A 25,168-nucleotide genomic window follows, 5' to 3' on the forward strand; every position below is an offset into this window, starting at 1 on the left:
GCTCAGCAATGATTGGCTTCAGAAAGCTGGTACAGTTACTTAGTTGGAAATATTTACTTCCTATTCTGACCTGGTTATGTTCTGCTGTCCTGACAGTCCTTCTCTCAGTCTGTCTTCTGGTATGATTACTTACTAGTGTGTCTGATATTCTGTATTTGGTTTTAAGCTCCAGGAAGAAGTCTGGCTATATCTTTTTGTCCTACCTGAGTCCAAGCAAGGGGCTTAATAGGGATCAGTAGATGTTGGTTGGATACATGAAAGAATGAATGAAAAAGAGGCAAAGGAAGCAACCACTGCAGCTGCTCCCTTCTCTCTCCACAGTCAAAGGGAGCCTTTGCATTGTATTTTAAAGTGTTGGTTTTGTATCTGACACAAAGCTCATAGGCCCTTTTGGAAGTCATCATCGTCTTCTTAGGTCACTAACTTCAAGCTTCTGAATACTCAGTCTTAAAATGGGACTGGTGTAGAAATATTAACATGTGGCACATAATAAGGCCTAAAAAAAAGGATTATTGAGTGAATGAATAAAATTATCTAATGAAATCTTAGTGCACCAAGTAAAATAAATTGTTCTTTCAGATGTCCTAGCATTTTTCTTCACTCACAATCCTTTTTGCCCTTCCTTCTGTGACTCATAAAAGATGACTTACCTCCTTTGCCTAACTTCTCTTGTATCTAATGCTATTCTGAACATTAGTACCTAAACAAAAGCCTCTTCGTTGGCATAAATATTTCCATGGAGAATTAGAGTTAGCTATCCAACTTTAAAAAAAATACCTTTAACTTTTCATGCTTGCCCTTCTCTCATGGAACAGTTTTGTTGGTACTGTCCTTTTAACATGCTTTTGTATAGTGTGTGTGTGGTGGGAATGAATTTGTCATCTTTATGACATACTGCTCTCCTTAGCTGAGATGAATTTTTTGTCTTGAAATTGGAGTCTTGGCCCTTGGTGTAAGTTCCTTGTTGGCCTTTGTGTTTAAATCCCAAGAGTTTCTCATTTTCTGTAACACAAGCTATAAACTTCTGGAACTTGTTCTTTATCTGATAATGCTTCTTATGCAATTAGGAGTACTGCTGCATGGCTGAGGAGAACCAGATTGGAAGGGGTTAAAGTACACAGCCAGTCAGGTCAGCTGGCTGGCATTCATGAAGAAGGGTTCTTTCTGGAAACCACAGGAAACCAAGGGCTGCTGTGAACAGGTTGCAGGCGGTCAAGTAGGGCAGCTTGATGAAGAGCGGGTGAGCTCTGCTTTTGAATTTAGCTTTCCACAGAGATTATTCTTTAGGTCTCAAGCAGGTTGCCCAAAACAAGCTTGACACTCCTAAAACGTGCCAGCTGAATCAGAAGCTTGCATTCATAGGACCAGACAGTTTTGTCTGCAAAATTGAACCTTTTGTAAGTAGCATTGAATAGATGATAAAGCATAATCCAAGGCTTGGTGAGGAAGATACCTGGACACCCTAAAATACAGTACATGAGAAGTGAGCTGACAGGATCCACATTGAAATCTTGTTCCATAGTCTGGCTGTTGAAACTGTAGACCTATTCTTTAGAGTAATTCAAAGTCCAACATCCCAGTGTTATAAAATTATAAGAAAAATGCAAATGAACCCTGTTTAAGACTTTTCTGCTGGAATAATCAGAAGAGTGTCTAATAGTTTCTCAGCACTCAGGGAAGAGAGATTGGATTTCACCTAGGGGACTACTGTATAGGGACCCACTAGTTTTTAGGGACTCAGAGTCTATGTATATAACCAGATTCCAGGTCAAACAGATATTTGGCAAGCTTGGGAGTAGTTGCCCTTCTTTAGAATGTAGGTTTCATGAATCCAACCGCTTAGTATTTACAAATTTATAACAATACACTTATAATCTATCAGGAAATAATTATAAGCAGTCTCCCATTTCAGATAGGGTTGTGTTAGTGTAAAGGTGCACGATAATTTGAACCTCGAAGTGTATTTTCCAAAGAAACTGTTTTCACAATGGTGGTAAAAGTTCCATTTTAGCCCCCCATATATATATTAACTATTAGTGTCCTGGCCTCCCCTGCTTTCTTCCCTGGTGAATTCTTCCTCTCAGCACTTCTTTGGCCTGAGGCCAGAGAGTTGGCCAGGGTGGGGTTGAGCCCTGGGCTATCAGGAGGAGCAAATCCACTAGGTCTGAGGCTGCAGGGTCTGTGGAAAGGGTGAGGTGACTGACTAAGCAGGAGGGCATTGGGGGCTGGGCTTGCTATGGGGAAGACTGTAAAGCAGTGAGAGTGATAAGGAGAAAGAACGGCCTGAGTGGTTACAATTTAGTAAGCAGTGGGTTTTCTTTCCCTCCTTTTCTCATTATTCTTGTCCTTTCCCCTACCCATTCTCCTTTGCTAACTGCATGATACTGCTAGTTGAGTTTCTGACCCCTCGGCAAGAGTGAGTAGAAGAAACTGGGGGAAGGCTGGACAGGGTAAGGAGTAGCACTGGGGAAGGAAGACCACTCAAACCTGAAGGTGAAGGAAGGTGAAGGGGGTTTCCAAGGCTGTAGAAGCGGTAGGTTTTAGGTGTTCCCAGTTAGATCATCATTGGGTCACTGCTCTGGGTTCTCAAAAGCACTTTTGTTAATAGATTGAGAGCCACTCTGGAGTATTCTGGTGTGTTTTGGGTACATTTATGAGAGCTCTCTTCCCAAAATTTTCAGTCATAATAAATCTAAAACAACTAGCCAGCAACGGGCCTTTTTCTCTCACTGTATGCAGGTGATGAGTACTCAGTTCCTACTATTATTTAAGAAGGGTAGTTTTCAATAAGAAAGTTTCAGCAATAAGGGCCTTTATTAAAGAGTTATGGACAAATCAGAAATATAGTAGTGTCCAAATGTCGGGATTTCCCTCTTGAAATTGTAGCAGATTTCTTGATTCTGTAACCAAGGAAAATTTTCCTTGGAAACATTCCAAGTTTTTCTTCTGTTGTTTTTGCTTGTTCCTACTGTATGTAAGCACTTCAGAGAAAATGTATGGTAATTGGGTCTTCCTAGGTAACCCAGCAAGTCCTCAATTTATTTATTCCAAATATTGACCATTTGTCAAGCAGTGTGTATTCAAAGGTGAAAGGGGTTGCCTACTCCCAAAGAGCTTCTGTTCAGTGAGGCGGCAGACAATTATAGCATGACACAGTTTTATTAATCCAAGCTTCATCTGAATCATACCCCAAAAGATGACTTCCCAGAGGTGGTGACACTTGACTCAAGGCTTATAAAATGGATATGATTTGATCTGACGTTTGGAGGTCAGTTTGTAACCTTGATAAAAGCAATTTCATTGGTGCTGTGGGCAAAGAAACCAGACTGCAAACTGAGGAGGACTGAGCAGAGAGGAAGTGGAATCAGCAAATGTGAATTGCTGACCCTTGAAACTTTGCTCAGAATTCTCCATCTCTAAAGGTTCGAATTTATCTTTTGGTTTTCCTCAAGCACCTGAATTCAAGCTAAAAGAAACTTCAAATTCATTTCTTTTTTTTTTAAACATTTTATTTATTTTATTTTTAGAGAGTGAAGGGAGGGAGATAGAGAGAGAAACATCAATGTGCAGTTGCTGGGGGGTCATGGCCCGCAATCCAGGCGTGTGCCCTGACTGGGAATCAAACCTGCGACACCTTGGCTCGCAACCCGCGCTCAATCCACTGAGCTATATACCAGCCAGGGTAAATTCATTTCTTTTTAACAAATTGGTATGCCCTCATCTCTGATAAAGGAAAGTACTAAGTTTTGTTTGTTTTTTCTACTGTTTTAAACATAGACCTGTGTTTAAAGAGCTGCCAAATGGCATTACAAGTTGTCTCAAATCCCATTATGGCATTTGTGTTATAAATCATTAGTCCTGGTCTAGAAGATAGCTCTCTTGGGTTGCATCTACCATCTGGTGGTATTGTTGAATTTTAATAATGATTAAAGGGTAAAGTGATAGCCCTACTGAGCCTTTCTATTTGTCATAACACGGATAAGATTATGCACAGTTAAGATTATGCACAGGAGGTTGGGACTCATATATCTTAATAGCAGCCCTTTCCTGTGAGTTATTTTGAGCTTCGGCTCAGGAAATATCAAAAATTTGTATGACTCTTTAATTTTGTTTATTGTGTTGGAGTCATAGCCACACAGTTTTGGCAAATATGTTTATATACTTACCCACATTTTAAACTTTGCTTAGAAGCATTTGATTTTATTTCTTGGCAATAAAGCTTTTCTTTTTTTCCTTTTTTTTTTAAAGATTTTATTTATTTATTTATTTTTAGAGAGAGGAGAAGGGAGGGAGAGAGGGAGACAAACATCAATGTGTGGCTGTCTCTCGTACACCCCGCTACTGGGGACCTGGCCTGTAACCCAGGCATGTGCCCTGACTGGGAATTGAACCAGAGATCCTTTGGTTTGAAGGCCCATGCTCAATCCACTGAGCCAGGGCTTCTTCTTTCCTTTTAGATAAGTATTAGTAATTAGTTAAATTGCAGTATTTTGTCCAGCTCTATTGGTTTGGTCTTATTTCCTCCCAAAATATATAAGTGATATTTTATCATCTATATCAGCATTAATGAGGTAGAATGTAACTATATACTTCTGGAGGTGTACTTTTAGTCAGGGATGAAAGAACAAATATTCTACATTGTGATTGTGTGTACGCACACATTAAACACATACACACATCCTGCCTTGCTTAGTAAAACTATATTGCTTTGAGATAGCTGATATTTTGCACATTTTAAGGGGAAAAGGTGGCATTATTTTTAGAGATAATTGATTTTCCATTGCTGGGTTTTTATTAAATTTTTGAATATTAAAAGTCTAAACATTTTATAATTTAGCCAAGTTTTCATAAAATTATAACTAATTACATCAGCGAGACAGATACTGCTTTCTTACATGAGCTTTCAACCTATTTCTTAGAGAAATATTCTCAGTATGAACCTTTTGAGAAATAGCTGATAGGAGGAGACCTCATTCTTTCCCTAAGCATTTTTAATTCCTATAAGGATGAGATAGGTGGAGATAATCAGGTAATCCATCAATCTGTGAATATTTTAAACCTGTGAGTAGAATGTTTGGAACTCAGAATGCATTTTTGCAGTAGAAATAACCGTGCGTAGGAGTTAGGTTCCCAGCCAGCCCACAAGAACATATTTAGCTTCTAATATATGAAAAATAAATGGAAAGTAATAGAAAATGAGACTGTGGCAAGATTAAAACAGAGCAATAAAATTAAATAGTTTTTATGATTCTTAAATGCAGGTGCATTCAAAGAGGGAAAGTTTAGTGTGTTGAGGAGAATGTTAAGGGGAAAGGGAGCAGGATGAAGACGTGTAGAAGATGAACCTTGACTCACCAGTTCTCCAGGTGGTTTTCCAGATGCAGACCTGTGTTTGTCCCTAAGGGGATGAGTATGTTCTTGTTTCAGGTAGCCAAAGAAATGCCTGTGCTTGTATACTAATTTTGTAAGCCTTCCATGTTCTTGTAGACATTTTATTTATTTATTTGGCAGGCATTTCTTTTCAATGTGTCATCTGTTCCTGGCATTGCATAGATTAATTTGGTATTTAAGGAAAGTCCTTTATTTTAAAAAGTAGACATGTTCATATGAGCATATTTATTAAAGCTCTATCAGGAACAAAGAGCAGCTTGAATTGTAGTACTTTGGGTGTGGGAAGCTACAGAGAAGTGCTGACCTTTTTATTTAATGCTGAGATTAAAAGTTATGTTTGAGAATGGAATTGTCTAGTATTATTCTGGGTGGTATGGAAAATCTACTTTGGTGGCTTAGTCTGGGTCTGGTAATTGTTTGTGTTCACAGATCTCTGGAGAGCAAAAAAAGATTTTGCAAGTAGTTTTGACATCAGGCAGAAATGATGTGTCATTGGAGCTATAAAAATTGGGTTGGCAAAATAGACTATCAGTGCAGTAAAGTATTATGATAGTATTTTCAGGAAGAATAGTTGCCTTCTGCATTTGTCTTTCAGATTTCTTAATCCTTGTTTGCACGTATCTGTTTGAGTTCCATATACGTAGTGAATTGGAGTAAGGTTGTATTTGGTGTTGTCATACCCTTTTATACATAAGTAAATTGAATTATGGTGATAGTGACATCAGGAAAAATGGACAAAGATGGAAATACAACTGTATTGGTGGTTCTAGTCTCTAATATTCAAGGGTCTGTTTACCAGACTCTCCCATTTATCAAAGTATTTGGGTTTTTGATTCAGTAAAGGTGAAATAATAAACACTGAACAAAGAAAGCTCGTTTCTTCTGAATGTTCAGATAAAAATAAAAAGGAAAACAAACACATTTAGCCTTTTTATGTTTGAAAAGGTGTAACTGCTTGTTCTTTTAGTTCTTGTGGATTCCGCTGAAAAATTTATTTTACTTAGATCATATGTCTTTTTGAAGTCAGTTTCTTGGTAACTTATTTGTAACAATTGATATACTTTGGCATGTGTTAGTATTGTTTGAAACATTAGGAATTAAAGAATAGATTTGGGTATTAATACATTTAAAATAGCTTTTTTTTTATTAATCTGAAAAGCAGTTACGATTTGAATTGTTTGGCAACTAATTTCAAGTCCAGGAAGGTAGATGTAATGTGTAAAGAAAGAATAATTGGTAACTGGTTTTGTTGTTGTTTTTCCCCCCTATCTTTCAATAAGTCTTTAGATGTATGGGCAGTCACAAGAAAACAGAGATTTCCATTTAAGTGAGTAGCTATTTCACTACTTAATTTTTCTTTCCAGAGCTTCACTGTTAGAAACGTGAGACTAAAGCACAGTTCCTCTCTACTGCCCTGTTAGTTTGTGGGAAGGACTTAGGAGTGGGCAGGGAAGAATAAATAATGAGATCATTCATGAGTCCAGGTCTGATTTATTTGGTAGCAAAAATTAGGGTGAGGAAACTTAAATGGGAACCTTTTGGGTAGTTTGAAAATTTTGGAAATTCAAGTATGTCTTTTAACGGTTTTAGGTTAAACATAATGATAGAATCATTAAATTTCAGAACTAAAGGAATCATTACCAATTATCCCATCCAGCCTCCTCATTCACTGATGAAACCAAGCCCAGCAATACTTGACTTTCCCCACACCACAGTAATGGGAAATTGCAAAACCAAGGCTCCAACTTGGTGCTTCAAAATACCACATTGCCTCTTCTAAGGCTATTGTGGAAGCATTACGGAGAAGGTCAGCAAGTTTTAAAAAACTCAAGTGATCTTGAGTTGTTCCAAAAAGGTTCAGGTTTGCTTGCACCACTGCCTTTTTTTCTTGTAATAACAGATATTGTTACCCCTAACAGGTAAGGGGGCTGCACATAGCTGTATATGAACACAGGATTATATGACTTGATTTTTTATTTTTTTATTTTTTTTGGATTTTATTTATTTTTAGAGAGAGGGGAAGGGAGGGAAAAGGAGAGGAAGAGAAACGCTGATGTGAGAAACATATGTTGGTTGCCTCTTGGACAGTCTCTGACTGGGACTGAACCAGCAACCAAGGCATGTGCCCTGACAGGAATCAAACCCGTGACCTTTCGCTTTTCAGGACAGTGTCCAACCAGCTGAGCCACACCATTCAGGGCTGGCTCAGTTTTTTAAAGCGGTGATTTCAGGCAGGGGCATATTTGAACTATGCAGAAACTTTCAGCCCCCAAAATGTCTGATCTTACTGATATGCAGTAGAGGGGTACTATTTACTCAACATTTCTGACATGCCAAGCATTAAGTTAGGAGCTCTTGCATGAGTTATTTTGTTTCTACTATTCTATGGGATGGAAATTATCTTATTTTACAGATGAGGAAACTAAGACTTAATGAAGTTAAGTAAGTTGTCCAAGGACACACAGCTAATATGTAGATAAACTAAGCATGGAACCACGTTTTATGATCCTGAGATATTGATTTTAAAACAGAACATGTTCATTTTGTGCTGAGCCATAGGGCGTTTGTTTTGCCATTATTTTATTTTTTATATTTAATATTGGATGAGGTCTCTGATCTTATACATAAGGGACAAAATATTACCAATTCTAATTTGTTCAAGATCTAGAGGGGAAAATACAGGAACACCTGCAGTAATATGTATAGACATTATTGAGCATTTCAGAGGCCCTAAATCTTCCATGCAAGAAGAAGAGCTCATTGATTGGAAAGCTTTAACGGTTAGGAAATATTTAGACGTTTCCGTGGTTGGAAACTGAACTAATCACGCCCTGTTTGCATTTGGTCAAGTTAGTGGTGGCCATTATTCAAAGCAAGTTAAAATGATTCCTGTCATTTAGCAGTCATTTAGCAGTTAACAAGGACATTAACGACGCAGACAGGATTATGCATGTCTCATATTTCCCCATTGATTTACATGGGAGTTGCTTTTTTTTAAATCTCATTCATCCTTGTTCCTCATTTCATTCTCTGACCTCTAAAGCACTGTAGTTTAATAGTTAATTATGGTTCCCCAAATTAAATAACTTTGTAAGGCTGAAATAACTTTTATAAAAAACATATTATAAAATGTTATTTTATGAATGCCTTATTATCTTAATGAAAAAAATGGATTTAAATGAATGGCAACGTTTTTTTCCCCAAAGAGGTAGGTGACATATTCTCTCTAGTTGATGGTTAGAGGAAGTAGGATTTCTGGAGCATTTCGAGTTATGAAAGGGCAAGACCTGGAAAAGACCTGTAGGGAGCACATTCAGTTGGGCTGTAGGTTGAGAGAAATTCTGAGTCATTGCTGGGGCCACTGACATGGGTCTTAGTCACTGACCCTGTCCCTCAAGAGGCTTGCTGAATCTACCTCTGAGGTAAAACTGATTGAAATGCTTCTTTGTGACTTTTTAATTTGGCATCTGTATTCATCACGCCTAGGCTCAGGTGAACTTGCTAGTCTCATTTTAAGCAAATAAATGTTGTAAATCATATTATAGAAAACATTTAAATTCCTTCTGTGCGTACCCTGCTTGGCATTTTCACACCATGTGTAAAATAATTACAGTGTTAATTACAACAGGCTGCTCTAAGGCAAGCCTGGTAAGACCTCTCTACTTGGCTGTTAAAGGTAGGTATGTGTACATGAAAGTACTCAAACTGTATTTCATTTAAAATATCCTATAATTCAGCCTTTTAATGAATTTGTAGTTTTTACTCCCAAATTAATCCAAATTAAAATCAACCGAAAAAGAGCTACACAATTAGCTTCATTTTCAGGATGTTTTAGTATCAAAAAGCATGTAAGTATATGCTTCCCGTTTTTAGTATACACGTGTAGATACATGTAAGTTTTGCTGCCTCCCTCACTTGTTTCGTGCTCCTTCTTTTCCCCATGTTCTATGCTAAAGCAGGGAATGAAAAAGGACAGTGGAGAGATACTGCTCTGAAGGCTTTTGTTACAGGAGCCTGCTGAAATACCATGACCTCAATCTGCCAGTTTTCTGTGACTCTGTCTTACCTGATGACAGTTGGTTTCAAAGGTGTCTGGTTTTCCTGGAAGCGTAGTGACATTTTAACTGCTCGAGGCGGTGTTATCAAGTGATTTTATGCTGTAGTAGCTAATCAGCTACCTCAGAGAGAGTTGGTCAGGCTAGAAGTCAGAGAAATCAAGGACAGTTCTATTCTCAAGGAATTTACAATCTGGCTTATTATTTTTGAATTGAAATTGTTATTGATACAACTCTAGATTCACATGCGGTTGTAAGAAACAGTACAGAGAAAAACTAGGTACACTTTAGCTAGTTTCCCTTAATGGTGACACTTTGTTAGCCTATAGTAAAATAAAACCAGGATATTAACATATAAGGATATTATAACCAGTCTTTGTAAGACTATAGTAAAATAAAACCAGGATATTAACATTATTATATCAATAATGTGCTGATCTTATTTAGATTTCCCCAGTTTTACTTGTACTCAGTGTGAATGTGTATTTGGTTTCATTTAATTTTATCACACATACAGGTTTGTGTATCACCATCACAGTCAAGATAGTGAATAACTCCATCACAACAAAGATCCTTTTCATTGCTGTTTTTAACCCCACCCACCTCTTAACCACCTCACTCCCCAATTCTTGGTAACCAATAATCTACTTTAAAACTTTTGTCATTTAAAAAAGTGTTACATATAATGGAATAATACAGTATATAATCCTTTGGGATTGCTTTTTTTCTTTTAGCATAATCCCCTTGAGATTTATCCATGTTGATGCACGCATGAATAGTCCTTTCCTTTGTATTACTGTAATATTCCAGTTAAAGGGTCATTTCCACTATTGGGCTCTTACAAATAAAGCTATAATGAACATTCATGACAGGTTTTTGTGTGAACATGTGATGAATGTAATGTGATTACATTCATGTAATGAATATACATGAACATTCATGTACAGGTTTTTGTGTGAACATGTATTTTCATTTCTATGAGCTAAATGCCCAAACATACAATTGTGGTTTTGGGGATAATTGTATTTAGTTTTATAAGCTGCCAAACTGTTTTTCAGAGCAGCTGTACCATTTTACTTTCCCACCAGCAATGAATGAGTGACCCAGTGTCTCCAGGTTCTCATCAGCAGTTTGTGTTTGTCACTTTTTTATTTTACCTGTTCTGTAGGTGTGTCAGCAACCTCCCATTGTGGTGTAATTTGCATTTCTTTGATGGTTAATGATGTTAAACACCTTTCTTGTGCATAATTGCCATCTGTATACCCTCTACAGTGAAGTTTTGGAGGATTGTTTTTATTTTTTGCCCATTTTTCTAATGAGAATTCTTGTTTATTTGTTTTTTAGCATAACATATATTATAATTAAACATTATTTGGTGTCTAACTCCCTAGAGAATAAAATTCAAACTCTGTAGCTTAGTATATAAGACTTTGTTGTCTGGTCCCAGTTGGCCTTTCTCATCTCATGGTCTTTTCCACCTATAGGAGACTGACTGACTTACATTACTAAACACCCTGTTCCCTCTCAAAGATTTGTGCCACTCTCTGGCATACCTTTTTTTCCCAGACAGATCATCTCTCATCCTTCTAGGCTTAACTCAAATGTTATCTTTCATGGAAATCTTTCCTTCCAGTGTAGGAGAGGTAACAAAATACCCCTTTCTCTACCTGTCTGCTTATCACTTACCCAGTTTTATTTTTCTTTCTAATACTTCTTATTCCTATCAGTACATTGTCTATTTTTTTATTTGCTCATCTGTCTCCCCTACTAGAATACAACCTGTATGAATGAGAAGCACTTAATATTGTTACCTCGCTTTATCCCCAGTTTCTACAATAGTGCCTGACATGTCGTAGGCACCTAGTAAATATTTATTGAAAGGCTGAATGAGGAAGTGAATTTGTGGATTCTTGCATTGCCACTCCCTTCCATAGCATATTGCCTGCCATATCCTGTTCATAATATAAGTAACATAATAAAAGCAATAAGTAACATTTACTGTAATTATATCCCAAGCAGTACTAGGCACCCCCTTCCTTGGTCTCCTGGTGCACAGCTCTGACCCATCATTTTATCAAAAAAGAAACAAGTCATAAAAATATAAGAGTAAATATTGTAAGAGATTATAAAGCCTTTGTTTCACTGGCCCCAGCAGATACCTGGCACAGAACAGGTGGTCCCATCTGAATAAACAGTTGTCAGGTTATGTTCTGCTTTTACTTGTGTGAGCTCAGAATCCAGCTGCATTTTGAGTAAACCAGTATCCCACTGACCAGGCTTACGGAATGCACAGGAAACATCTGTTAATTTTGGAAAGCAATTACACTGATTTGGAGAATTACTGCTATTTGCTAAAACAAAGCTCCCTTGGAGAAGAGAAGTTCAGTTAAAAGGCCTCACATGTATCTGTCTTTAATGAGCTTTCCTTCCATGTTATGAACTAGTTAAGCAAGAAACATTCCATTCCTCTCATTCCAGTAGTCCTCTTATCAAACCTGCAGGACGAAGCCATGGGATCTAATTTCCACGCCAATCAAAAACAGTTTTCAAAAGTTTCCTAAGTAGTACAGATCTTAAGATATCTTCATATGTGGTTCAGAAAACACAGACAGTTGCATCACAAAAAACAAATTAAAGCTTTATAAAACTCTTCTTTAATAAAAGAACTGTTCCTGTGCCTTACATGTAAGACTAAAAGGAAAAAAAAAATCTGGGTAGTCTGTAGCAGCCTTTCAGAATGAGTGAAAATGTACAAAGCTGTCACGAAGTCACAGGCCTGGTGAAGGAGCCTGGTGCAGTTTTTATATATGTATATATGGGGAAATAACCAGAATGATTTAGCTATGGAAAGTGTGTTTTCCCATAAAGGATGAATTATCCATATAATTATTTCAGGATTTGAACATCTATCTTTCTGTCAAACTATATTATTTTGTACTTTTTGCTTGTCTCCAAATAAAGCATGTTATTTACCCCAAGAACATGGACTTGTTAGAATTCAGATGGGGAAGATAGATGTAAGAGTCTTATCTGAAAAAGTTATTAAATCTTTTAGAAAAATGTTAACTTGAGACAATCTTTATCTTGTATTCTCACTGTACAATTGATAAAATCCCACATCTTAGTCATTTGGAAGCCAGGGAAGATATGCTATGGATTTGCACAGATAACCTGTGAAAACTCTTTAATAAATTACGTATTTCCTCTTAATGTGTTAATACTGTTTCTAGTTAACAGGTACTTATTGCTCATTGCCTGTGTGCTGAGTGCCATATTTGGGGAGTGTAAAAGGAACTTTTAAAATGAAAATTGGCACTGAGGCTTTAGTGAACAATGTAAAAGATCCAAAGGGGTGAAAGTTTTCTATGATGATTAAAGAAATGGGTTTTGGTCTCATTAAAATATGTGAAATCTTTTTGTAGGGCAAAATCAAAAGACTGCAAAAATAAGGAAATAACATTAGTTCTAATAGGTTCAGGAGCTTTTTTTGATGGTAAAATGAGTTAAGGTATGTTTTTACACCCAGTGGTTATAACTTAACTGTTAATGCTTTCACACAGTAGGTTGGGAGGAGATCTTAGTCATTTTCTTTTTAAGATTTTATCTATCTATTTTTAGAGAGGGAAGAGAGAAAGACAGAGAGAGAGAGAGAGAGAGAAACATCAATGTGCGGTTGCTGGGGGTCATGGCCTGCAACCCAGGCATGTGCCCTGGCTGAGAATCGAACCTGCGACACTTTGGTTCACAGCCCGCGCTCAATCCACTGAGCTACGCCAGCCAGGGCTTTAGTCATTTTCTTGAATGTGGTCTTATTAGATAGACTCTTGATGGTAGTAATACTAAGTGTCATTACTTCTTATTGAGTTCTCTTACTGTTAAGACGCAAAGTATTTTTATATGCTCTTCTGTACTCTGTAGAGTAATGTCTTCTCTGCCTGCTCACTGAAATCTTGACCCTAGTAAATATTTTTGCTAATGCCACTAGGTAGAATGTGAACAGAGGCATTAGAGTTTATAGAAGCTCTATTTCACTATACTTACCTGATGTTAGGATAACAATAGTTATTCTTCCCTGGGTTTACCTTCAGGTTTACCTTGATGGGGATAGACTGTCTAGAGGATTAGAAGTGTGTTTATGTATAGCCTGTCTACAGGAAGTATAGTGAAAGTCAATGCCATAATCCACATGCCAATCTGGTGTGATTTTTTTTTTTTTTGTATTTAAGGGGAAAACCAAATGGAATAGCAGTTTCCAGCCTCTCCTTTCCCTCACTTTTGACCTTTTCTTCCCAAGTACAATATTAATAAAAAATAAGTGTTTGTGGGGAATGCTTGAAATAATTGATTTTAGTAAACTTGGAGAAGGGTGAATGGGAATTTTCAATTCTTTGTAAGAAAGAATTTTCCATTCTTTCTTAAGTTATATAGAAATGTGCATAAGGTGAAAAGTAAAATACTCCCTCCTTTTCCTCATTATCCCCTCCCCAGTTCAGAGAAAAGGTTTTAGAGGGGGTTTATTTGTTTGCTTTGTATTTTAGCATGGAAGGTTTTAGAGTAAATGGAAAGTTTAGGGCTAGTTAATCTCTGTCCCTACGAGGCCATTATTATCTGGGAGGCACTTGACAAAGGGAGAGGCTGTCAGCACCGTTTCCCGCTGGGCAGCAACAGTCTTCCTTCTTGTGTGTCACCTCTGTGCCGAGCACAAAGCCTGCTGCACCAGCAAAGGACAAGGTAACTCCTGCCCACATCTCAGAGGAAGGAATTGGACGCTGCTTTGTTATTCTGCCTGCTCCTTATTTCTCTCCTCCTCTCTTTCCCTCCTTTATTACTGTTTTCTGGAATTTTAATGTCTCCCTACCTCTCTCCTTTCCTCCTTTTTGGTGCCTTTAGTTAGTGGCAGATCGGTGTTTTGAAGTGCTGTCAACTAGCCTCTTTGCACTTTGATCCGGTATGAAAACCCGTATTTAAAAAAGAATATAGGGGCCCTGGCTGGTGTAGCTCAGTGGATTGAGCGCGGGCTGGGAACCAAAGTGCCCCAGGTTTGATTCCCAGCCAGGGTACATGCCTGGGTTGCAGGCCATGACCCCCAGCAACCGCACATTGATGTTTCTCTCTCTCTCTCTCTGTCTTCCTCTTTTCCCTCTCTAAAAATAGATAGATAAAATCTTAAAAAGAAAAAAAGAAAAAAAAGAATATAGGTACTTTGCTTTACATTGCAGGATGAAGTTCATCCTCATTGCTTAAGTGGCACATGCTTCTTATGTCTGTCACAGGCCTTTTTAGTTGGTGTCACTCATTAAGGTTGTCATCATTATGATCCTCATTTACCAAAGAGAGATGAAGCTAGCTTGTATAAAGTTGCTTTAGAAAGCACCTTCAGATCTAGTGGGATACCTCTAAATTAGTCATTTATTTTGGTGACTGAAGTCCTTTATAAATTGGAGTCATTATCATGATATGTATGAAACTATGATTAATCTGAGCTTTGGGATGTTACTATAAAAGTAGTAAGCTGCCCAAAAGAAGCAGTGAAATGAAACATGAAAACAAGCCCAGGAGTGACCTGCTGCAAAACCATGGCTCACATCAACTCATTGCAGGAATTCTTGACTCAGACATGTATACTGGGATGAGCTGTTTCACATGACTGATAATGCAGAAGTTTCTCTCTGAAGTCATTCTTTCATATAAGTCTAGAGTCTCAAGTGTCTAGAGTAATTTTTTAATGTTAGAGATCATACTCTAAATGTGTATCTCTATATAAATATATATAAATAAATATATACATTATATACTTATGTATACATATATATATGTATGAGGAAAAAGAAAGTGTCCATAAGCATATGAACTTTTTATGTACCAGGCATTTTTGTTACTGAGTTACTTATATTAATTCATTTAATCCTCATCAAGCCCTATCAGGTAGTCACTATTACTATCTCCATGTTATGAGGAAACTGAGGCACAGTGCATTTAAGAGCTTACTCAATTTCATTTAGCTACTAGGACATAAGATTCAAACACAGGAAATTTTGCTCCAAAGCAAAGTTTTGCTTCTTCTGGGTGATCTACTATCCTGGGGGTCAGCAACCCTTTCCATAAAGGGTCAGCTGGTAAATATTTTGACTTTACAGGCCACGTGGTCTCTGGTGCAGCTTTTCAAATCAGCAGATACAGTGCAAAGGCAGACACAGACAGTACAAAATGAATGTCCGTAGCTGGGCTCCAATAAAACTTTATTTGTAGACATTGAGATTTGAGTTTTATGTAATTTTCTGATGCCACAAAATATTCTTGGTTTTTTTTTCACCATTTAAAAATGTAAAACCCTTTCTTAGCTCACAGGCCTTAACAAAAAAAAGAGGCAGCAGGCTAGCTTTGCCTACACATACTATCCTATTTTTTGCAAGACATTAGGATAAAGTCCATTCATTTATTCATTCATGCAAGAGGTAGTGAGATCAGGCATCGTATTAACATCTGGCATCACCAGGGGTGAACGTGAACAAGAACAAGAACTTCCAGTTCCCCTTGCTATTTGTTTACTTAATGGACCATAATGTTCTCCCTCTTTGCATGTCTGCTTTTTAAAATTTTGTCTTTATTTCCTGTCTATTCCATGTACCAGGCATGTTCACATGATCTCATTTAACCTCATAGCCTGTGGTATTATCTTAACTTTACAGTTTAGGGAAATGTAAAATTAAAGAGTCTCTCCAGTTACACATAGCCAGGTGAGTGGTGGACCCTAGATTTAAATGTGAGTTTGTCTTAGGCTGAAACCATTGCTATTTTCTTCTCTCCTCTGCTGCATTTTCTTAGATATATGTAAGACTTGATGAAGTGTTTGTGACCCTGTCCAAAGTGAATCTGCTTATCTCACTTCTTGAATGCATGTTTATTTTCACTTCTCTTCCATTTTCCCTGAGTCGAGCTTTTAAAGATGTTACCCCAGTTTGACAGCAGTGTTATGATTTTTCTTGGATTCCTAATCAAGTAAGCTAAAACTAAACACATAGCTACTGAGCAGCATAATTTGTGGAAAGATACGCTGATGCAGGGGATTAAGAGAGGTGAAAGGCCCTGGCTGGTGTTGCTCAATGGGTTCAGTGTCAGACTGTGAAGCAAATGGTTGCCAGTTCAATTCCCAGTCTAGGGCACATGCCTGGGTTGTGGGCCAGGTCCCCAGTAGGGGGGGCACTAGAGGCAACCACACATTGATGTTTGCCTTTCTTCCTCCCTCTGTTCCCCTCTCTCTAAAAATAAATAAATTAAAAAAAAAAAGAAAAGAACAGTGAAAGAAACCTATGCCCTTTCCTGGTGCCCTCAACAACCTCTTAGTCATGAAAAAATGGACATTTATCACCAGGGTACTCTGAGAAGGAAATAGGTTCTATGTGGATTTTAGGGGTTATCAGTGACCCACAGTTGATTCTTTTGTGGATAGTACCCAAGGAAGAGACATAAGTAAGAATTTTTTTATATAGTTTTAAATAAGGAAGTGGACTTATTGATTCATGAGCAACAGTTTAACCTCCCCCTCTCTAGCTCCTCAGGGGCTCCCAAGAAGCTCACTGTCTTTTCCCCATGGCAGTGGGAAATCCCAATTACAGATCGTGGTTCCTGTGAGAAAATGGGAACACTCAAGTAAGCTTGGATGAAATAAGATCTGGACTGAAAGCAGATGTCCTTTAGGTTTAACCACTGGTTTCCTTGTAATTCCCCACTATTTTATTATAGTGGGGTCTGTATTTAATGTAACCTGGAATATGTCGTATTTCTGGAGCCCATAACATTAATACCTTTAACTCGAAAATTGCTTGAGTTTTTCATGGCAGAATCTATATCAAGCTAACTTTATATATCTTTCAATATAATTTCTCACCAGTGCACCTGCTTTGTACTTAAGGATCCCAGGATATGGCACCTTCTTCAATGGTGGTTTAAATTACCTCCTACTCACGCTGTTTTTGTGGAAGGGATTCCTGCCCTAGGATTATGGGGCTGGCCAAACACATGACACTGGGCAGATGAACTTGAGAGCAGGTTATCAGTGGATTTATAGTTGTTAAGTATGCGAAAGAGTTTATTCTTGTATTGTTATTTATTAATTATTATATTAGTTTCCCTATGAACAACTGTAAACCTACTTTTAATAATATAAGACTAATCTCTTTTGCATACTTACAACTGTAAACCTACTTTTGCCCTACCCTGTACTCACAGTCCAGGGGACAAGGACATAGCATGCCACACAGGGCCACACTGATGTTGCATTTGGGAACAGAGTGAACTACCAGGGACTATGGGAGGCAGGCTTTGTAGTTTCAGGAAGGTAGGATGCCCTCTGGTTCCCATGGGAGGATGTGATTGGCTAGTTTGAATAATTCCACCCTTTGGCAAGGAACTATAATCCTATAATGATTCAGGGCTAAGTCAGAACTGTCTCTGTGATGAAGAGGGATGTTTGGCTAGGGGACCTTACCTGAGGGGGCAGGTATGGGAGTAGGAATGGCAACTTATAGTTAGGCCATTTGGGGAATTCTTGGTTTTCCCCAGATGACAAGGCAGAACACAGATTTAGTCCTTATACCATAGTGGTTTCACACTGAGTCACAATCAACAGCATAGCATGGGTAGAGGGAATGGTCACATTTTCCAAAAGTTTCACCACTTTTTCAGTGGCTGTTAGGATTATGATGAAAAGACATCAGCAGAAGCAATATGGCATATATAACTGACACAAAAACACGTGACGACCCTGTTAGGGAAGTTAGTCAAAGGGTGAGCTGTTTCTTTAACTCACTCACCAACCGGTGTCACTCCCCTGCTCCCTTACTCCTGTGTAAGAACCAGGGGGAGGGATTGGGTGTGAATCCCAAATCCCATCGTGGATGCAGGTTGCCTCTTCTGCCTTGGCCGCTTGCCAGCTCTGTTAGTAGGGACCTCTCTTACTTGGTGGACTCTCTTAACTTCTCATCAAATAGAAATGTCCCCAACCACATCACCCTTCACATCACTTGCAAGCCGTCGCTCACATCCTTTCTCCCACTTAGGATGCCTTTGTTCCACCTTTCATTTGCTGGGGTCTGTTCTCTCAGGTGCTTATTATACCTTGGGCCTCTCTGACTGCCCCAGGCTTTGTGGGGTACTTATTTTTCTGGTTCAGTAGCCCTGAGTATCTTTGCACTGCCTTTAACATTTAACATACTCCTAACTTTTAGTTCTCTTGTTAGAAAATAGTCCCTGCCTTTATCCTAATTACTATAGTTATTTCAGCTCTTTCTGACTTTATCAGTTTAGGAAAGTTTTATTCAGCAGGTAAAAAGAGAAGCAACCAATAGAATTTACAGTTTGAACACTATTTATAACTCATTCTATTAATGATCTGCACCCAGTCCCTAAAATAACATATGATACATAATAAATCCTCAATAGATATTTATTGAAATAAGTGGTATAGCAGTTTTATATATATAAAAATATGTGTATTCTTGTATATATGTGTATTTGTGCAAATATGTGTGCATGTGTGTTTGTCTAAATGTGTAGTCATCCCAACGACATTATTTCTGGTGGCCTTTATTTGGTGTGATACTGCTGAGTTACATATTGCATAATGAGGAGGTAAAGGGAAGAAATGATGTTGGGTCAACCCTAACTTCATTTGACTTTTTTTTTTGAAGATTTTATTTATTTATTTTTAGAGAGAAAAGGGAGGGAGATAGAGTGAGAGAGAGAAACATCAATGTGCGGTTGCTGGGAGTTATGGCCTGCAACCCAGGCATGTACCCTGCTGGGAATCGAACCTGTGACACTGGTTTGCAGCCCGCGCTCAATCCACTGAGCTACGCCAGCCAGAGCTTCATTTGACTTTTTTTAAAAAAATTTCAACAGCTTTGCTACAATGACAAAACTGACTTGGGAACCTATATTTTATTTGGAGGTGATTTTAAGCTTACTGGAATGCTTTTCTATTTGTACTAACAAAAGTTTTTTGTCTGCATTTCTTTCTCTAATATTATTTTGTATTGGTTTCAGGTGTGCAGCATAGTGATTAGACAATCGTATACTTCCAAAGCATTCCCCTTGATATTTCCAGTACCCAGCTGGCATCATACATAGTTATCACAGTATTATTTACTATATTCCCTATGCTGTACTTCACACCCTCATGATTATTTTGTAATTACCAACTTGTTCTTCTTAATCCCTTCATCTCTCCTACTCAGTTTCCTAACCCTGCCCCCTCACCTCTGGCAACCACCAGTCTGATCTCTGTGAGTTTGTTTCCATTTTGTTTGTTTTGTTCTTTAGATTCCACATATAAGTGAAATCATATGGTATTTGTCTTTCTTTGACTGATTTATTTCACTGATCATAATACCCTCTAGGCTTATCCATGCTATTGCAAACGGTAAGACTTCATTCTTTTTTATGGCTGAGTAATACTATTTATGTATGTATATATACCACAGATTTTTAATCCACTTGTCTGTGGACAGACACTTGGGTTTCTTCCATATCTTGGCTATTGTAAATAACACTGCAATGAACGTAGGGGTGCATGTATTCTTTTCAGTTAGTGTTTTGGGTTTCTTTGAATAAATACCCAGGAGTGGAATTGCTGAGTTATAAGGCAGAAATGCAAATTAAAACCACAGTGAGAGCCCTGGCCAGGTAGCTCAGTTGGTTAGAGTGTCATCCCAGTACACCAAGGTTGTGGTTTGATCCCCTGTCAGAGCACATACAAGAATTGACCAGTAAATTCATAAGTAAGTGGAACACCAAATTGATGTCTGTCTCTCCCTCTCTCAAACCACGCCCCCCCCCCACCCCCCCCCACACAATGAGATATTACCTCATATGTGACTCTGGAATGTGCAATTCCATTAGGGAAATAAAGTAACAGTAAAAAGTTTTTTGGTGAAACTAAATAGAAACATTTTTCTGGTGCAAATTGTGAAACAATTTTATATTGTTGGCATATTATTGTATATAACGGTAACTTTTTCCTGATTTTTCCATGTAATGTTCATCCTTGAAGTTCTTAGTTGTAGTTTTTTCCACTTAAGTGTGGTAAATATGAAAGCAGCCAAAGGAAACACAATCAGCAAGTCATAATGAGCAGCATTTGCAAAAGAAGTATTGCAACATCCTGAGGATGAATTGGTTTTGTTCAGTTTGGGCCAGGAGTAGAAAGCAGAGGAAGAGAAAGATCATAGAAGTTCATATTTACATGTTGTGAGTTGGCAGTGAGAAAGAAACTCCTGAAGGCGAGGGTAGTGGGATGAACTCTAAGTTTGGGAGAAGTTACGTACTACATTCTTTGTTATGGGACTCCGAATAAAATCACAGTCAAGAGAGGAAAAAGAAACCAGATTTGTCAACGGCAGAGAACAGGATTCCGTGGTTTAAAAGCATTCTTCAGTTAATGCTGCTTCTCTTCCTTTTCTCTGTCATCCTTATTCTTCTCCCTTCATACTTGCTGGAATCGTTAATTTAATGGGAGTTCATGAGGGTGCTTTTGGTAGTGGTATCTGGCTTGGCATTGTGCAGCTTTTATGTTTCCGAAAACTCTTAGGGCAAATGGATTGAATAAGCACTTTAAAAAAGACATTTCCTTCTAAAAGAGAAATTATCCTTGATGTGACATCTTACCTGAAAGCGTAATTTGATATACTCCCAGTGGAGGATGTTCTGTACATATAAGAAAACAACATAAAAATAAGAAATTTTTGTTTAAAAAGCGATGGCATTAAATAATTATCACTTCAACTATGTAGACCCTTGCCACGTGGAACTGAAGGAACAGTTCCCTAATCAGAGGGAATTTATTTCTAGGCTTTACGTTTCTCCATTTTTATTCCATTGTACTTGAAAAAAGTTATTTTCTAGAAGGAAGGCTTATTGTAGAATCAAATCTGATGTGGAAGTGATGGCGTGGGGAAGTAGTCTTGACACTGTTGGTTGTTGTTGCAGCTCGCTCTCCTTTTGCTTCGATCTTCACATTGTGATGTAACTGCACAGGAAGGCATGGAGGAAATACCGTGTCCTGTTTCTGTAACCCCAGTGCAGACAGTGTTAGGACGCTGTCTTCCTGACGGTGGGAAGGAAATGGAAGAGCCCCGAGCTCAGTGACTGTCATTGGTAAAGAATCCATATTTCATGATTAGAAATCTGAAATTATCTAGGTGGATTGCAAAGCCGTTTACAACATGAGGAAAAGTAGGTAAATCAGCAGTTTTTCTCTGTTTAATCGTGTAGAGATGAACATGTAAATGTGGATACAAATGCCATCTTTCCCGATTTTGCTGCTAAAGTCACTATCGTTCCTTTAAAATAAGATTTTTGTTAACATATTTCTGTTTCAGTTGATGTCCTTCTCATTTTGCTGGTGATTGTTCATGAAACCTTGACGGAAGACTAGAGGTTTTCCTCATCTCTTTACCCTAGCCCTGGTGATATTTCTTCTTCTTACAGTCAGCCCTTCCTCGCAATTCCTGATGTAGCCACCCTGGTTCAGGCTGCCTGCACTATTGAAATTACCTTCTAGATCTCCTTCTACTACTTCTGTCACTATGCCCACCCCCAGTTAGTTCAAGATTAATCTTCCTCCCAAAGCTTCAGAAATCATAAATCTTCTCCGCTGTTTACCATTCGGGTATGTGGGAAGCTCCTTTAACTTGGACTTAAGCTGTGAGATCATCAAGGGGCTCTCACTGATGCTAATAAATAGGAATGGCCTTTTCCCTGGTAGATGGAGGAATTGGGCAGTGGCTGTGCTTACAAGGTTTGATTGACAGAAGAGGTATCATTCTCTTCCCTAGCGCACTAATAAGAAAGAAGTACGGTAGTGACATCCAGCTTGGAGATCTACTGGAAAATTTGAGTCTCCCTGTTGAAGGCTTATAGGATCAATATAAACTCGTCAGCTGTTTTTCATGCCCCTTGACAGCCTGGCGCCTGTCATCTTCTCCAAACTTGTTTCCATTAATTACTGATAGGAATCTCCTGCTGCAGCCAGAATGTTCTTTTTGTTTTCTGAATACAAACATTCTCACTTCCACATCATTGATTGTGATGCCTCTTCTCCTTTAAGCCATATACTCTTTTCAGTATTCCCATCAAACCCTTCTTTATGATCATCAATACCATAAATACGCACTGTCTAAATGTTCCTGAATGTTTCATTGCTTTTTAATATTACTTTCGTTTAATCAATAGAAACTTACGTGTCAAGCAGTATGCTGGCGATTCAACTGAAAACAGTTTCCTTGTCCTTAGGAGTTTACATTTTTGATTTAATGAAGTGTTAGTTTTCAAAATGTACAGGTAGGGGGATTTGTTGTTCATGCATCTTCAGCAGCAACTGGGGCAACCCCACCTTTAGTGTTCCTGGTGTAAATTACTTCAGCTCTGTGGTTTGAAATTAGTTTGACAAGTGCTTTACTAAGGAGCTCCTGGCGGGCCGCCCTGGCCAAGGAACTGCAGATCTCCAGTCTCTCTGAGGCAACAGCTGGGGTTACAAGCCTGTCATTGGGAACTTCCTTACAGAGCTTGTTGTATGTTGCTCTGTCAAACAAGACTAGGTTATTGAGCTTGTCCTGAACTTTGCCTTTCGGCCACTTCTTCGTTTTGGCCTTGCCCCCAGATTCGTTCACTGGGTCATTGTCTGTTTTCCATGACTTTCCAGGAGCATGGAGAACCCCAAAGAGTGGCTGCTACCACTGCTATCTCGAGAAGATGTTGGACAAAAAGGAGTTTATACTTTAAATTTACCACCAGGGGCAGTCGAGGAGGATCAGCTATGATTCAGAGTCAGGAAAATTAATTTGGGTTTGGAGGAGTGGTCAGGGAAGGTTTTCTGTAGGAAAGCAGTTTTCAGAACTAAAATCTCTGAACGTTTTATGGCAGCATGGTTTGATCCGTGTCATTGTAATATTTAAAGCTTTTCCCCTTGTTCTTAAATGTTAACTTTGTAAACATTTTATATCCCTAATGGTTACTCTCTTCATAATAATAGCTTCCCAAATGTTAAGAAAAACCTCTCAGCTCCCCTTTTAGACAAAATAAACGTAATTTCCTCAAAGGTACCACAGCTCTATAACTGATTATTTGAAATTTTTATATTGTTGAGTCCAAAAGAATGCACAGATAGGCTGATCCAGAAACACCCAAATTACTAGGATTTTGTTACAACCAGCTTCTGACTCAGTGGGGTGTGGTTGGACCTGAGGTTTTATACTTCTGAGAAGCCCCCTGGTGATGCTGAAGCTGCTTGTAGATTGAACACGTTCTAAGTGGCAGGGTTTGAGAGACTACTAAGAGACCAGCAATCAAGGTAAAAACAAGTGAAGCTCTGTGTTTCATCTATTTATATCAGGGGATCCTGCAGACTGTAGATCTGCTAACTCTCATGTACTCCTGTTAATCTAAATGAACTGATTACCCAGCTGGGGTGGGCTCATCTCTGGGCACCCAGAGGCAGGAAATCCTGCCAGGGATCTGACTAGAAATCTTCTGTTTTTCACCTGTATCACTCACTGGGGAATGAGTCTCCTTCATGTCATAGGGAATGTGATAAGGTGTGCACCCACCTGATTGAGGCTATAGGATTCCAGAAGGCCCTCCAGGCACTGAGTAATAGGAAACCCCATCGTCTTTGGCGGGGGAAGTGAAAAAAAATTTTTGTTTTTGGCATTCTGCCTTTATCCAACTGGTTTGTTTAACAGTTGGGCTCCAGGAATGGCATCTGAGGCAAGTCTGTGTCCTACAGGAACTGGCAGAAAAATTTATCTTGAGCTTTTAAGATTCCCATTAGCAATTTCCGTAATTTGTGGGATTCTTGGCCGTTGAGTGACCTGCCTATGACTTGCTAAGGTGCCTGCCAGAGTGAAATGCAACTCTCTTTATGCTGCCTGAGTGCTTCCCCTGATGATTTTTGTGGATTTTTTACTAACTTCTGTTCTGCAGATATTTTTACAGACAGGAAAGCAGTTCTCCCGGGCAATTTGTTCCTGAGTCTTACAACCAAAGCTAGAAAGTATTATTTCTGTCATCTTCCTGGGGAACTTTGCTATGGAATTCCCCCCACGGATTGGATTGCAGCAGTGGTTTTTAGATTCAAGAGATCTGTCTGGATACTAGGCGGGAAATGATGATGTCAGGCTGGCAAGGAAGAATTGGTAATGGCCTGATACAGTGGTTTCACACTTGAGCATGTATTGCCTAGGGGCTCTGTACCCCTAGAGTTTCTGAATCAGCAGACCTGGAGCAGAGCCCGAGATTTCGTTAACATCCTCTTTCCTTTTCATGTCTTTTTTTTTTTTCCCTTCCCATGTCTTAAGATGTGGTTGTAAAAAAGGAAATTGGTTATAGTCAGGGAGGTGGGCACATATCACATTAGCACGTGCATTGTTGGTTGCGATAGCCATCATTTCCTCCCAATCCTTGTATGTTTCTTAGCTAAACAAAACAGAGAGACCCAATGAAGCAGCACCTATTTTAATGTTCATTTTGTGGTAACCTGGCCCATATCCTGTGAGACTTCTTGGTTTATGCTAATAGAGACCTCATCTTCTAGAGTAAGGATAGATTGAATCATTGGATGGGGGCAGCTGGGAAACTTGCTTCTCACTCACCTTCTGATCAAGAAAATACGTGGTTTTCAAAGTGATTATTTTAAAATGAAAATGAGTATGTGTTTTGACAGCTGA

At 38.5% G+C, this 25,168-nt stretch overlaps 2 protein-coding genes across 3 annotated transcripts in view; one reads left to right on the top strand and one right to left on the bottom strand.

Moving 5' to 3' along the window:
* Window positions 1-25,168, top strand: part of FGD6 (FYVE, RhoGEF and PH domain containing 6) — a 112,480-nt gene that overhangs the window by 11,705 nt on the left and 75,607 nt on the right. The window lies entirely within an intron of this gene.
* LOC123810568 (40S ribosomal protein S25-like) lies at window positions 22,802-24,886 on the bottom strand. Its single transcript, XM_045826356.1, has 2 exons — window positions 24,748-24,886; window positions 22,802-23,145 (listed from the first exon to the last, which is right to left on the bottom strand). The coding sequence occupies exons 1-2, from the start codon at window positions 24,884-24,886 to the stop codon at window positions 22,802-22,804; spliced, it is 483 nt and encodes a 160-aa protein (XP_045682312.1).

The sequence above is a fragment of the Phyllostomus hastatus genome, unplaced genomic scaffold, assembly GCF_019186645.2.
Source record: "Phyllostomus hastatus isolate PE091 unplaced genomic scaffold, TTU_PhHast_1.1 phas_scaffold_755, whole genome shotgun sequence".
In the NCBI taxonomy this organism is placed as follows: domain Eukaryota; kingdom Metazoa; phylum Chordata; class Mammalia; order Chiroptera; family Phyllostomidae; genus Phyllostomus; species Phyllostomus hastatus.